Here is a 16394-nt window from a genome sequence, read left to right on the forward strand (position 1 = left end):
AGAAAGCTGCCCATTCTGCACATGAGACACCCAGGTCCTCAACACTGTCTCTGTAAGGCCCTCCTTTGCATAAAAGGCATTTGGAATCCTATCACTAGCAGAACGGCCCCTCACATAAGGATCAAAAACCATCAAAATCACATGAAAATGATCCGAAGTGGACAGCCCAGCTGCAATGCTAACAATACCACCTCTGTCAAGAGCCCAATCATCCACATAAAATCTGTCAATCCGTGCATGGATAGGCATCTGCAATCTCCTGTTCGACCAAGAAAACAGGAGAGAAAGTGATTAAGTGTGAAAAGCATCATCGTGCCGGTTACGAATCAGTTGCCTACGGCGGCGGTGAGGTACACCACCAAGGCCCTGAACATTCCAACTGACAATCCTCATCGGCGAGAGGAAGAGGTCGGATTAAAAACCCTACCCAACCGGGTAGCGGAGATATCCCTCTCCTGGGACAGAATCAAGAGGAGGGAAGTCAACTGGAGAAAGCACTCCCATACCTGCAGAAGGGGAAGCTCTATCCACAATGATCTGAATAAGGTGCTCCCCAAAGGTAGAGGGTACAAACTCCTCCTCTAACTCAAACTCTGCTATGTCTACTAGAACTGCAAGACTTCGTGAATGAGGCAACTAGCGCGAGTAATCCCCTTGCCTCTGTCAAGAGGTAAAGGGGCCAAAAAACTGTCGCTAGAATGGATTACGGCCCGGGTTTCGGCAATGAGTTGCTCCAAAGATGGAAGCTCTTCAGAGAATTTTAGCAGTTGGCCACCTCGGAGGGAGTACACTTAGGATATAGCAAATACAAGCAGCCATTCTGCTAGAGTGGATTGACACAGATGACATGCCGATCACAGAGTCCACTTGGTGGGGAGCGTTTTCAGGAACGGGCATTCCGTTACAGATTATTGCACTTCAGGATGCACATGAGGATACCCTTGTCTTTGATGTTCATTCGGGAAGCAGACTCATCAGGTCTTCTAATGATATTCTTTTGGAGGTTGCATTTCAGCCTGTCAGGATTGCAGGTTTCATGGAGTGGGGTAGGGACTCACAATGGTATCTTGACCCCGATCCTATTCTCCTTGCACTGAGGGGTACCGAGAGAAGAGCTTCCCCTTCTTTCGCTACACATTTAGAAATTCCATGAGGTTTCAGCTCAGCAGAAGAGGTTGGAGGCCCTCCAGAGCACCCCATTGGGATAGTTTTCAGATTTTCGCAATTGTGCAAAAAAACTTCTGGTGTAGGCTCTGGAAATCCCTCAAGAATAGAAAGATCACTCTTTTCTTTTGGCTTTCTATTCATGGAGGGATTGCAGTGAACCTGTGGAGATCCAGGTTTGGGGCTGACCCTACTTGTCCTTGTTGTCACATGGCAGTTGAGTCAGTACAGCATTGCCTTTGGGAGTGCAGACAGGCGAGGATCATCTGGAAAGGTGTTGCTAGGATTTTCAGTAGTATCTTTCATACAACACCTTTCTATATGACTTGGGGTTCAGTAGCTTGGTTATCTCTTACTGGCCCTCAGATGTTTTTCGAGGGACATGATCCAGATCCAGCTCTCATTGTACGGCGACACCTAGTGGAGTCTTGTTCCCTCCAGGATGTTCCCTTCACTCCTTTCAGAGCTGCTCATGCCTCAGTAGACACGTCTTGGGAGATTTTGGATAGCATTGCAAGTTGGCATATTTGGAGAGCCAGGCGTACAGAGGTGATGGAGGGTATCTAGGTTCACCCTTCCCAGGCTATGGCCAATATTTGGACCGACACTGTACATACTCTGATGACCATATGGGTGAGCATGCAGGGATCCTCCAGAGCAGCCACTACCAGGAGAGTTATTTTTTCAAAGTTTAGAGAGGATCTCCTTTCTTCTCTAAGTCTCCCCTCTAAGTCTCCCTCAGGGTTGAGATGGCATTTTCAGCCTCCACCTTGGTTTTCTATTAGCTCATTTTGAGCTGTTTTTTTCCTCATGCATTGCATGATGTACTGCCGCATTTGAGCTTGCTCTCGCGGTTTTCATTCATACTTAGTGAAGTAATTTTCATGAAAAAAAAAAGAAAGAAAGATGGAAGCTCCTTCATAGGAGCATTTGAGGGGATAGGAGTAACCTGATCCGCACAAGAGACTAGGAGATGAATATCTCCTGCATGTCTAAGGGAGTGTCCGTGGTGCCGTGAGAAGCCTCGTGAGGTGGAACTAACTCCGCAACTCTGACTGGCACCCAACGGGGGACGACTGAAACAGGACGTGTTGACTGTCCTGTCTGCACTGAAGAAACACCAGGATGAGAGGCTGATGATCCTGGCTGCACTGAAGTACAAGGATGAGAGGCCGGTCCTGCCTGTGAAGTCGAAGTTCTATCAACACGGGAAGAGGTAGGAGCTGGTCGTGAGGAAGGTCCAGGTCGGGTGGAGCTGTGATGCGCACCCGTGGACCCTTTAGGCTTGGCTCTTTCTATCCAGGCCTCGGTGTTTTATGAGATGCATAGCTCCACTTGGGCATATTGTAGACCTTCGATGGACATATTGTGGGAGAGATCATTTTAAGTAATTTAAAGATAAAAACTTATACCCTCCTCTCCTTATAGACCTTCGATGGACACATGGTGGGAGAGATCATTTTAAGGAATTTAAAGATAAAACTTATACCCTTCAAATTCACAAAATCAAAACATAGCTCGGCCTATCATTTGCTTTTTTTAGCTCAAGACTTCGCAATATGATAGTCATCCTGTTGGAACCTAGCCTCGATGGGGTCTTTGTGTGAAGGTTTGGTAGAAGCATTGCCACATGGCTCGTGTGCATGGACATGCATGAGAGGTCATTTGGAGCGCATTTGTTTGGTGGTGATTGTTCACCAATTTCGTGGCTGCTCTTCCTTCAAGTCAGGAGCCGTGATTGACGAGCGTGATGCTCGGCTACCTGCTAGACCTGATCTATTCTATGATGAGATGTTGTAAGCTTGATAGTTGTTGTTGTAGAGATGTAGTCGTTTCGGTTCTTTGGAATACAAGAGTATTGCATATCCTTTGATTGTGTCTCTTGTAGTTTATTGCTTAGAGTATTGCATGTAGGAGTTAACTCTTAAACACTTTCAGTTGGTATCAGAGCGTCAGGAGTCGAAATGGAAGCTAAGAATGACACGGCCAAGCTGGTCACTTTCATGGCAGGAAATTTCCCTGCATGGCAACTCAGTCTGAGATTGTATTTCATGGAAAAGAGCCTATGGGCAGTGGTTGTGGGTACAGAGAAAGCAACAATGAGGGCACGGAGAAAATCCACTTGTGGGAAGCAGGCAACGAGAAGGCACTTGGAATCCTAGGCAAAGCGCTGGGGAGTAAGTTTCATCATCATCTTGATTTTGAAAAATCAGTTCACGAAAACTGGGTCAGCTCACGGTTAAAGAATTCTAAAGTCTTGTTGAAGCAGGAATTCTTCAGTCTTGAAATGAAGGAAGGTGTCACTTTAGGTGAGCACTTGAATCACATGCAGTCCATCCTTTGTCAGCATACAGAGTTAGATGTTCACGTTGAGGATGATGACTCAAAGGCTGTTCTTCTTAATAGCCTACCGCCTGCATATGATGATCTGGTCAAGATTCTACATATCAATGCCGGCATAAGTCTAGAGGAGTTAATAGCAACACTTTTGGATGAAGAGCGATGTCAGAGTCCTGAGAAAAATGAAGACAAAGCATATACGACCAGTATCTCGAAAAGCAAATTCAAACACTTTCAGTGTGACTATTGTGGTAACTCAGGACATAAAGAAGATTACTGTTTTTGAAAGAAAGAGGCTCTATCTAAGAAGAAGAAGGAGGTCGTTACCAACAAGGAAGGTGCTCACAATGTTGCGGATTGACGACGCTGATTATAAAGAATTCGTGTTCTAAGAGTGCATGCTGCATTAGCAGCAAACAAAGTAGGAACGGTCAATAAACGTGATCAGTTTGTAGGCCAAAAATACCCTGTAGGGTTGAGGCGAGGTCTTTATGATCACATGTGTGTTTTTTTCACTTGAATACTTCGGGTCATTTTGGTCTAGCAGACGTCGTTTGGCTTGGTATATAGGTTGTCGTCTGTGTGTTTTGTTTTGGGGAGAAGGTTTATAAGTCCTCACTTCTACTTTGTGAGAGATATACACTTCTGTCCATATTGTGTCCTTTGTTAGCACGGGTTCACCCTTTTGTTTGGGTTCTCTGAGATTTTGTTGGCAGGGCATTTTCATGCAGAAGACCACGTTTGCCCATCCTCAGCTTGAGGGGGGGTGTTGGAACCTAGCCTCGATGGGGTCTTTGTGTGAAGGTTTGGTAGAAGCATTGCCACATGGCTCGTGTGCAGGGACATGCATGAGAGGTCGTTTGGAGCGCATTTGTTTGGTGGTGATCGTTCACCAATCTCGTGTCTGCTCTTCCTTCAAGTCAGGAGCCGTGATTGACAAGCATGATGCTCGGCTACCTGCTAGACCTGATCTATTCTATGATGAGATGTTGTAAGCTTGATAGATGTTGTTGTAGAGATGTAGTCGTTTTGGTTCTTTGGAATACAAGAGTATTGCATATCCTTTGATTGTGTCTCTTGATGTTTATTGCTTAGAGTATTGCATGTAGGAGTTAACTCTTAAACACTTTCACATACTTCACACCATAATTGTTGTTCATGATCGTAGTAATGGATATGTCCCACAATGAATGTGTTTTATCGAAACACATGACTGAAATCAAGCATTTTTTTTTTTTCAAGAACAGTACTTCATTAAGTATGAATAAAAACCACAGAGCAAGCTCAAGTGCGGGAGTACATCATGTCAAGCATGAGAAAAAAACAAAAATCCCAGGTGGCAGCTGAAAATGCCAACTCATCCCTGAAGGAGAATCAGAGAAGAAAGGAGAACCTTTCCAGACTCTAAGAAAAGCAACCCTCCTAGCAGTAGCAGTCCTGGAGGTTCCCTATGTGTTCGCCCAAATGGCCATCAAAGTGTGTATAGTATCTGCCCAGATACTGGCCATAGTCTGAGAAGGGTGAACCTGAGAGTCCTCCAAAGCCTCTGTACATCTGGCTCTCCAAATATGCCATGCTGTAATATTAGCCAGAATCTCCCAAGATCTGTCTACAGAAGCGTGGGGAGCTCTGAATGGAGTAAACGGAACATCCCGGAGGGAGCATGACTCAACAAGGTGTCGTCGAACAAAGAAAGCTGTGTCCATGTCATGTCCCTCGAAGAAAGTGAGTGACAACCAAGCAACTAATCCCAAGGTCAGGAAGAAGGGTGCTCTATGAAAAATGCAAAGTATCCTAGCAACACCCTTCCAAATTGTCCTCGCCTGAGTGCACTCCCAAAAGCATTGCTGCACTAACTCAACCGCTGAGTGGCATTGAGGACATGTAGGGTCAGCCCTGAACCTGGATCTCCATAGGTTCATTGCAATCCCTCCATGAAAAGTAAGCCAGATAAATAACGTGATTTTTCTATTCCTGAGGGATTTCCAAAGTCTCCTCCAAAAGTTTTTCAGCGTCTCTGCAGAAATCTAAAAAGCATCCCAATGAGGAGCTCTAGAGGACCTCCAATCTCTACAACTGAGCTGGAATCTCCTGGCATTTCTGACCGTGTAATGAAAGAAGGGGATGCTCTTCTCTCAGTGCCCTTCATCTATCCACTCCCATTCCCCTGGATCCCACTGCAAGGATCTAATAGGGGAACCTCCATACAACCAAAGCCTCCAAGATCTAAGAGCCAGGAGAACGGGGTCTGAATCAAGATACCACTGTGAGTCTCTACCCATCTCCATGTATCTTGCAATCCTGACAAGTTGAAAAGGAGCCTCCAAGAGAATACCTCTGAAGATCTGTGGAGTCAGCCTCCTGCATGAACTTGAAAGACAAGGGTATCCTCATGTGCATCCCGCAAGGCTATAACCTATAGAGGGATACTTGTCCTCGTAAAATCTCCCAACCAGGTGGACTCCGAGATAGGCAAATGGTCTGTATCCATCCACTCCGCTGGTATGGCTGCATCTATCGGTTGCATCCTGGCTGCACTTCCTCAGAGGTGACTAACTGAACAAACTCTCTGATCCTCTGGAAGCATCCTGAAAGCTTTCCAAGCACCCACCATGGATGCAGGGCCCAACTCCCATCTAGACCACTGCATGTAGTGTGACATGCCTAGTGATCTGCCATGCTCATCTAGTATGCAATCGTTCCACATGACGGGCTGCCTGTCAATTTCTTCACGAGAGGAGGGTGGAACTCTCCGAAGAGTACTTATGAAGCTGTCCCAAGCTTTCAGAATGGTAGCCATGAGAGGGGAGGTAGGAGATCTGAGATGGGCTGACGTAAAGATCCATCTAGGGCTGTCCATCCATATCAAGCATTACAAACATGATGCCATTAGAAATATATTCTATAAGGTATTGAGCATAGCCATAGGCCTATAGTCTCCCACATTATGTATCTTTAGATCAATTTATATTCTAGAGGAAGACATCAAACCCTAGAGCTTGAACCAATGCCGCATAAAAAGAGATTCTTATGTGTGAGATCATTTCATCTTGGCAAATTCGGAGATTCAGATACACAAAGTCACTTGATGGTTCCCAAGTCCACCCATCTCAGACCATGGCCAATCTATCAACAAACAATTGTACACACATTGATGGTCATTTGGTCATGTATGCAGGGATCTTCCAGGGCTTCTTTTGCTGGGAGGACTATGGAGAAACTGTCCCTTCTTCTCTGAATACAGGTTTGAGGTGGCACTTTCAGCCTCATCCCTAGATGTTTACCTGGGCTTTTTTGTTGACGAGCTTGACCCTTTCAGGTTTTTCTCATGGTACGCATGTACTTTTGCCTCAAGCACTTTGCTTGTGGGGCTTCTTTAATATTTAATGGAAGTCCTTTTCTATAAGTCTTGTCTTGTTTTAGAACAATCCTCACATGATGAAGGATTCTCATGAAGGGAAAAAAAGAGTTGTGTTTCTATAAGTCTTGTCTTGTTTTAGAACAATCCTCACATGATGAAGGATTCTCATGAAGGACTATCATACATGCAAGGCCTAGCTTCACCGGAGGTTTGCCCAAGCTCATTAAGCTTGAATATTAACAGCAAATGAAGAACAAAGATGATAGCGGAGTAGAGTAGAGCAGATACATAGGGGCGAAGACAAATGAGGAATGGGCAAATGGACTTAGTCAAGAAGCAGGAGAGGAAAGAAAGAAAATTTATTAGAGTCTTCGGAAGACCGATGGGTCTATGAGACTGAAAGAATCACAATAAGGGTGGAGCTACTAAACGAGCATCATCACCCATGTTGAGTCCTAAGTCTGATCATACATAATCAAATACATATGGGTGTGACAATGAAAAGAAAAAAGATTGGAGTAGAGCAGAATCCTCCGTATGTCATGTCACCTTGGCTAGTGGATAGCCGGTGATGGGACGCTGGCGTCCGTCAAGGGGTGCCGTGCGTCTCGGTCTCCTGGAGGAGGCTCGACGCAAAACCAGAGCCACCGTGACTCCCGTGGGACGTGTCTCGAGTCTAAACAGTGAGACGGGAGGTCCCCCAGAGTGATCTGTGTGTCCCCTCGATGCCTCGTGTGTCGTGCTGGGTAGGGGTCTTTGTCAAGTCTGCGGATAGAGACTGGACGATCAATGTCACTCGATGGGAAGAACTCTGTGATCCTGCTCTGAGAGGTGTCTGATGGTGTGACCAAGCCTGAGTAAGTACTCTCTGTGTCGGATCGCCTGATTAAGTACTCTCTGTGTCGGACCCCCTCGTGAATGAAGGCCGCAAGGCATCTCTGATCTGGGTAGGTGAGGAATCTGGAATGGAGCCCACAGCTGTCTCTGAAGAGACAGTGGTAGCGACCTCGGATCTCGTAGTACACTGGGCACTTGAAAATAAAATGTTCCTCCGACTCAACCTCCTGATAGTCGCATAATGTGCATATGCGATGCTCCCTAGGGATCCCCTCTGCTCTGCCGCTCTCTATGCGGAGGCGGTGTGATGATACCCGAAACTGTCCGATGAAGATCCATAGTGAGTGAGGCATATGAAGCTCGGTGTACCCCGGTGGTGTGATGAATCCCTCCTCCGAAATACGAAGACAGTGATCTCTGTAGAAACTCAGCTTCACTGGAAGCTCCCTTGGCTCCAACCAAGTCCTAAAGGTGTGTAGTTGCAAGAGATCCTCTCGAATGACCTGGTTGGTGTGTGGCCCGATCGGGATGGTGGATGGGAGTACTGGAGAGGCATCCAAACTGTACTGAAAAGGAGGTATCCTATCGATGTGAAACCCTAGTCTCACAAACCATCTGTGAGTCCGTGCATACCAGCATCGCTCGTCTCCCTCTGCTGCCAACCTCATAGAGGAATCGAGAGCCAACCATGGCAACCTCTGTCTCCCTGATGTGCAGTCCCCATATGATCTAACCCGGTGTAGATATGTGATGGTCTAAAAGTGTGCATCTAGCTGGAGTGGAGAAGCACCAAACTTGGCCTGAATGATATGATGTGGTACAGATGGTTTCCCCTGGATCATCCGTGAGAGCATAAGGATCTGTAGGCGCTCCACCCATGTCCACTCTATCTCTGACATGTCAGGTCCCCAACAAGGGCTGCCATACATACCGGCTGGTCAGACCAAGGAGTCGAAGAGAAGAGCCTTGGTCCGAGGGTCCTGGAAGTGGGAGTGGAAGCATTGTCTCTCTAGTTGAGCCGGTGAGGCGTATCCCCTACTCAGTCCGGCCTGCATCGCTGGTCTCATTGTGAAGATCGCGGGCCGGAGAAGATGACCCCCAAGTAAGTGTATGAGGATACAATCTCAACTGGTGACCCACCGAAAGTGAACTGCTTCCGGTGCATGTTTGCTCGAGAGGTGTTAAAGATCATGACCTTGGTCTTGCCTCCAAATCATGGGATAAACAAAAAGCCTGCAGTGCATCCAGGTGTCGCTGGAGCCCCTCGAGTGTGGACGACAAGAGTGCCACGTCATTTGCATAAAGAAGAATCCTGATGATCATCCCAGCAAGTGAGCAACCGGTCCCTCCGAAAGCCCCCATGAAAGTCTCAAGCTCATCAATGTAGAGGCCAAACAGGGTTGGTGATAAGGGACAACCCTGTTTGACCCCTATGGTACTCAAGATCTCATCTGTCCAACTTGCGCCTGTCCAAAAGGCCAAATAATTCGATGAGACCAAGAATTGTAATACATCATGATCTGAACACACCAGAGGGGAACTAGAGGTGCCTAATACACATCTATGTAAAATGCAATCTATTAGTCTGAACACGAAAAACTATAGTAGATGCAGGGAAGGCAGAAGAAACTATAGTCAATGCAATCTAATCGTCTGAAAATAACAAACTATACTAGATGCAGATAGAGAACTATAATAGATTGCAAAAAAAAAGAAAACAAGGAGAAAGAGAGCAGTAAAATCATCTTTGTTTTCGCAGATTGAAGGCTTCTACCAAGCTTGAGGAGCTCCCTATTGGTGACATTTAGACTTTCAAATCCTTCTTCAACCTAGAGGCATCAGTTTAAAGTCCATTTACAAGGGATGGCACAGGGACGGGTGTCAGCTGGTGCCTGCTTGAAAGAAATGCCAGTCGGAAACCAGAGCCTTGAAGGGAGGAATGTGGTTCTGTTCTTGTAGGCCACTCTCTTAGGTCTGTTCACACAGGATGTTGAAGATGTCCTCCTTTACGTTTAGGCACCCTTTTCCACTTTACTGATGTGCAGGATGCATCCTTCTATATTGACGCCCTTCTCTATACTGCAGAAGCTACATTCTGGAATTTCCTGCTAGCGTAAGAGGTTTGGAGGAGAGCTTTGAGAATGGCCTCGACTGGGATTCAGGATGAGATGGCAGTGACCTAGGGAGAGGTGGCCTAGGTTACAGACAGAAGATACGAGGACATTCATGGGAGTTTGTTCTTCAGATTCGCAGGGCAAGAGTTGACCTTCATCCATACTCCGGACTTCACGGAGACGGTGTGGACACGTGGACAATGTTTTGGATGAGAGCTGATAGCGAGCATCATTGCTTGGTACATTTGAACAGCTAGGTGCAGGCAAGGTCATAGAGCAGGAGACTACATCAGCCTTGGAGACACTGGCCAGCATTTGGCTAGATTATTCATACTCAGGACATGGGATAGACTCCAGGGAGACTCGGATCATGCCTAGAGGGAGGCTTTTATCAGTATATGGGAGCCAGGCCCTTTCCTTCATTTCACAGATGGTAGTGAAATGTGGCATTATAAACCACCAGAGTGGATATTTTTCTAGCCCTTTGTATGAGGTAATCCCCCATAGAGTGGCCAGCCAGGGGAATATCCTCGTATTCTTTGTATATTGTACCCTTCATTAGGGAGAGTACTTTCCTCGGTGTCCATGTCACTAAGGAGTTTATTAATAGAATGTTGTTTCTCTGAAAAAGAAAACCTTTGGAATTGAAAGATCAATTGCGCCATCAAGGGTTTCTCCATAATCTGAGAAAATTCAAATTTGTTATCATTAGAATGAAAAGTATTTTGTTTCCACAGAAAGAATGAAAAATCTTTTGAATTGGAAGGTGTTGACAAGGGCCATCAACTCTTTCTTAAACAGCACTTGGCATGAGTATTGAAAATAATTTTGAGAGAGGCAAAAAAGGAATAATGTGGGGAGATATGTTAGCTTGCTTTTGTGACTGATAGATATGTCTGTGCCCATATGTGTGCTTATTGTTGCATGTAAGTTCAGCTTATAGGAAGAAATGTAGGGAGCTTTATCAGAGCTTGCTTTTTCTGAGTGATAGAAATCTCTGCCCTTTTGTATGCTCATTCTTGCGTATAAATTCACTGTACTAGTCTCCTCAATCAAAAACAGTACACTGCAGGCTTTATCTGCACCAGGTGCAGTTGGATTTAGCATTGCATTGGAGAAGCTGATTTTTGCTGCAGCATCAGAAAGGTATAGCTATTACAGTCTAAATCAGAGTAGCAACAAGCATCAACGTTTGGGAAGGAGCATTTGTAGAATTCTTTACTCAATAATTTTTCACTTCATTATGGATACCAACCTGCATTATTGCCTTCTTTATGTCTCTTACTCTTGATATGACCACTGACCTTGCAAAGATTGTGGCATTGCTACTGTCAGCATTGAACCCGAGACAGGGGCAGAAGTACTTGTATGTTCAAAGGGTGGTGGTGGCTTACTGAGAGAACGGATGGAAGTTGTTTCTGAGCTGTGGGAAGGAAACATCAAGGTAAGTCAGCTACTCTTCACTGCTTTCTTCTTTCCTTCGATGGTTGATTCTTAGAACCGTATTCAAAATTGCCCCAGTAATGCAATAGTGCATTTACAGGGCCCTGCAATGCATGTATTCTATAGAGGCCTAACCTGACCTTATGGATATGTCCAGGCAGAATTTGTGCACTCTCCTTCACCTAGCCTTACTGAGCAATATGAGTATGCACACGAGCATGGTATTAAATGGCTGGTCATAATAACTGAGGCAGGCCTTGAGCATGCTAACTCTGTAAAGGTATTGATCTTTCATGTTTTCATGAGTGCTTCTCCTTTCACTCAATGAAATGATGATCCTTTGGGGTTTCATTCTTCTTGTGAGTTAAAGCGTGCAACAAATGAAAAGTCCAAAGCAGATACATCCCTATCCGTAGATTTATCCGAAAATATCCAAAAGAGATTTGTGATGCCACGTGATATCAGTTCAGACATTTATTACAGAAAATTGCTAGTGTCACATGTTGAAAGAATTCTTTGGTTTGCACGTGTCCCTAGTGCATCTATTTCACTTTTTCTTAGTATGTAGTCTCCAACTGAATCTGTATCTTGTCTCCAGCATCCTGGGTCCTATCTCCTCTTCCAATAGCATGGCTGAATTGAACACATCGATTCTGCTAAAGGTAGTACTGGAAAGTGTCACCAAAGTGATTTCCTCCTTCTTTTGAGGTATCCTTTTAATGAGTCCTTACAGAAAGGGCAAGCTCACTGCTCCTCCCTGTCAAGGTCCTCCCTCCTGCTTCCCCCTCCCTTTCCTGCTTCCCTGCCTCCCTCCCTCCCCTTGCTTCCCCTACTCCTGCTGCCCTCTTCCCCCTGCCCTGCTTGCCCTTCTCTGACCCCTGCTGCCTCTCTCCCATTGCCGCTTCCCTGACCCCTACCCCTTCTCTCTCAGCCCTGCTGCCCCTCTCTGCCCCCCGCCTCTTCTCCCCTTCATGCTGCCCCTTCTCTGCCCCCCTCCCGCTGCCCTGTCCCTGTGCTTCCTCCGCTCCCTCTGCCTTTATTCCTGCCCCTCCCTCTGCCTTCATTCCTGCCCCTCCCTCCTCAACCTCTCTCAGCCCCTCCCGTTTCAGACCAACTACAAAGCTTAGAAAGCCCTTATGATTGGGATCTAGCCCAAATACAAACAAATTATTTTCATCAATCATTTCTTTGAAATATTTTGGCTTTGGTAGATTCAATGTCATGAACCTTTATAGCAATCAATATGGAAAACATGCCGCTACTGTTGATATGACTATGGAAAACATGCCGCTACCGTTGATATGAAAGTGCACAAAAACTTAAGAGTATTGCAGAGTAATTTGATAGACAATATGGACAATTACACCATGTTAACCCCTAAATCATATTGCAAAAAAGGAGCAATTAGTAATACAAAGTGAGCCACCTCTCTCTTTCTTCCTCTCAGCCCCTCATCCTCTCCCCTTTGACAGACAGAATTTCATCATAGTTGAGTCAGCCTTCAACCTTTGATTGATGAATGGCACTTATTTGCTAATCCTCGACTGCTTACACCGGTGCGAGAACCTACACATTTTCAAAAGACGACTTGCTACAGCTACAAGATATGCAGTTCAAGAGCTCCACCACCCTCTTTGCACGTATCCATGGGTCCCACCGTTCCAGATCACAACTATGGAGTGGATGCTTGCTGCCTTACATTTAGACCTCACCCCCCCGCCTTTCTGATGTTCAATTATTGGGACAAGGTTTCTTTCAGATGGCTTTTGATTCTCTTGGGTGATCTAGTTTGATGGGGTTTCCAAAGTTAGGGTCATTGTGTTTGACCCCAACATGTCAGATGGTCTAGTGTCCATATGGCTCTCTTTTTTGGTAGAGAGTCGAGATCGTGGGCAAGCAGGATCATTGTGGATTGCAGGACCTTTGGGCATTTTGTGAGAGATTACCCAAAGAAGAAATTAAAGGCCCAATAATTTTTTTGGTGCGGCCCCTCCTCATAGTGCTCCTCCTGCACATCCAGCACTAGCTACACGTCCCGCATCTGTTGCCCCCATTGGGTTGCGGTTAGAGTTGGCCCTCCTCCACTACCTACAAATCAAGAGCCCCCTTCTCTCATTCTTGACCTGATCGCACCTATTGATGTCTGAGTTCTAGTCATGACCAGTGATGTCCCTAACCCAGTTTCGGTTGTGACCAATGCTATCCTTGGCCCAATTATAGGCGAGGCCAGTGATGATGTTCGTTCAGATCTTTCTCTAGGTCTGGGCCTCCCGTTCAAGAAGCCTCCTTGCACAACAATTCTCCAGACACCCATAATTGATCAAGGGATGGATGTGTCTCGTGCCTCCTCAGCTCTTTTCCAGACAGGGATCGTACAGGCTCTAGCGTTGTGCTTGGTTTAGAGTTTCTCTCCAGATTTCCCTCCTTTCCACTAGTTCAGGAGATCTTCTTTTTTCGCCTCTGGGTCAGGTAAGGTTTTCTAGCCTACTTCGTCCCACCAATAAGGATTGTTAGCTAGAATATTCAAGGACTTGGCAATTTACCTCATTGTTGCTGCCGAAGGAGACGATTTATAATCAGCTTCATCCAGGTGTCACTGGGGGAGTCATTGACATTCTCTTTATTTAATAACACAAGCTAAATGCTAAAGATTTGTGCAAAGTCAGGTAAACTGCTATCTCGTCATATCTTTTGGTCTCCTACTTTGGGCACTGGGGAGGAACATGTGTTTTAGTTTTAGATTCTTTTTTTTCCTTGTGGTTGGACATGGTAACATTACACCCTCTAGAGCACAGTGGATCATACTTTTGATTGGGGTACGTCTTCTCAACCTTTATGCCCCCAACAACAAGGGGTATCATGTCCATTTCTAAAAGGAACTTCTCTCTTGGGCACCAATTATAGACTCATGGATTATGGGAGGTGACTTCAGCATGGTGGAGTTGGCTTCGAACAAACGTAGGGGAAGAGAAGGTGGCATTCAACCTCTTGAGAGAGCAGCTTGGGATACCATTTTTTTCCATCTCAATGGTAGAGATGCTTGGACAGATGTCTTCTTTCACAGTTTGCCTTGTTCTAGTGGTCAAACAGGAGACTGCAGATGCCCAACGGATTGACAGATTTTATGTTGATGATTGGGCATCAAATAGACGTGGCTCAATATCATTTCACTAGGTAAGGTGGCTCGGTATCATTCCACCTTTGATCACTTTTTTGTGGTTTTGATGGTGCTGCTTTGCCAAGTATCAAGATTTTGGATGCTTTGTATGCTGAAGAGGGCCTCATAGAGGCAGTGTTACAGATTTAGGTGTCTTATATGCTGTGTGGGGTGTCATCTCCTTCACATGTGGCAGCAGCACTCTCTCGTATTAGTGATTTTTATCATACTATTGCTAGGACCATGAGAATCGCACATAGGAGATTGGCCTGTGAGGGTGTTAGTAGCCCTATAGAGAGGAGCAGAAACGGCCTACAGATGCTTGGATCTAGGAGCGCCTTGCTACAGCAAGGCCTCATCAGAAGGTTTTGTTAGAAAGAGAGAAGAGTATGTCTTTCATGCACGCAACATGGGAGTCCTTTTGGATTCACACGGGAGGAAGAGTGGATAAACACTTCTTTTCTTGTCTTGGCCCTAGACTTGGTAGAGAAAGTATTTCTCAGCTTATTGACTTCTCTTACAGGATTTTATAGTCAGATCTTGATGCCCTCTTACGCATAGCTACTGATTTTACATCTCCCTTATCTTAATAGTTCCTAACACGCCTACCAAGATGATGCAAGACATAGGGTTTGGCATGGTATTCTAGCAATGGTGAAACCAGATATGAGAGTCTCACTTGATGCACATTTCACCAATCTTGAATTTAGATCTGCACGTCTTGTCCTCCACACGGGCAAGTGCTGGAGCTTAGATGGGTTGACACGTGATTGGGGACTATGTTACCTCATCCTTGCAGGGCATTTGGGACTTTGGTACTATGCCTAATTCACTTATAGAGGGTTTGATTCATCTTATCCTGAAGGGGGACTGCAGAAATTTTGTTTCCCAATGGAGGCCAATCACTCTTTTGGGCACCTTTTATAACATTTTGGTCAAAGCTATTAGTTACTGTTTGCATCCCATTCTTTCATAACTTATTCATGATACACAGATGGGCTTTGTGCATGGATGAAGCAGTTTTTATAATATCTTTTCATTTTGAGAGGAGTTGGATTGGACTATGCAAAGTGCCAAAGGCTAGCCATTCTACTCTTGGATTTCGAGAAAGCTTACGATAGAGGAGATTGGGGTTTCTTGGAGGGTACCCTTGTACATTTGGGATTTTCAGGTAATTGGATCAGAGGGGTCACTTTTTTCTACAGATCAGCCCATAGCCAAGTGCTTATCAGAGGGGACAAGGTATAGATAGTTCATATTTGTAAATCAGTCTGACAAGGATGCACTCTCTCCTCTTTCTTGTATTTGTTTATGGTGGTTGGAGCAATGAGAATCTCTTTGAGATTTCGGGCTAGCATTATTATTTGAGACTTTCCACAAGATGAGGAGGTCTTGGATAGTGAGCTTGTTGATGACATTCCTGATTTTTCGGATGCCATTCCACTGACTCTCACTTCTTTTAGGGAAGCCTTGGATTTATTTTGTCATGGAGCAAGTGCACATATCAAATGGTCCAATGTCTTCTAGATTAGTGAGGAGGACACTTCAGATCGGGGGGACTGATTTCGATTTTAGTTGGATTCAGAGGAGTGTCTCTATCAAATACTCAGGCTAGACCATGTCCTTATCTGGAAGGAGCTGCTCTCCTAGGCCTCTATTGCAGATTCATGGGTTATTGGAGGTGACTTCAACATGGTTGAGTTGCCTTCTGATAAAAAAGGGGGTAGAGAGGGTGGCACTCACTCTCTGGAGAGAGCAGCCTGGGATGCCTTCTTGTTTCATTTCAGTGGCAGAGATGCTTGGATTGGTGATGCCTTTCACACTAAGACTTAGTCTCTCCTATTTTCGTGGTTGGACAGGAGATAGCTGATGCCTATTCATGCACAGATTGATACATTTTTCAACATATCTGCTCAACTGCAAATATTGCTTGATATGAGAGCAGAGAATGTCTTTCATGCTTGAGAGTCATTCTGGA

General features: G+C 45.3%; 1 protein-coding gene across 2 annotated transcripts in view; it reads left to right on the top strand.

The window, feature by feature from the left end:
• The window catches only part of GCN2 (protein kinase family protein), a 352386-nt gene that overhangs the window by 320810 nt on the left and 15182 nt on the right, over positions 1-16394 (top strand). For both annotated transcript variants that reach the window (XM_087391372.1, XM_087391373.1), the window contains 3 exons: positions 10889-10962; positions 11152-11260; positions 11417-11539. In XM_087391372.1, the coding sequence (XP_087247498.1) occupies positions 10889-10962; positions 11152-11260; positions 11417-11539 (306 nt within the window). The remainder of the gene's footprint in view (positions 1-10888; positions 10963-11151; positions 11261-11416; positions 11540-16394) is intronic.

This window comes from Dipteris shenzhenensis, chromosome 20, assembly GCF_047967505.1.
Source record: "Dipteris shenzhenensis isolate YYH24624 ecotype China chromosome 20, Dip_SZ_1.0, whole genome shotgun sequence".
Taxonomy (NCBI): Eukaryota; Viridiplantae; Streptophyta; class Polypodiopsida; order Gleicheniales; family Dipteridaceae; genus Dipteris; species Dipteris shenzhenensis.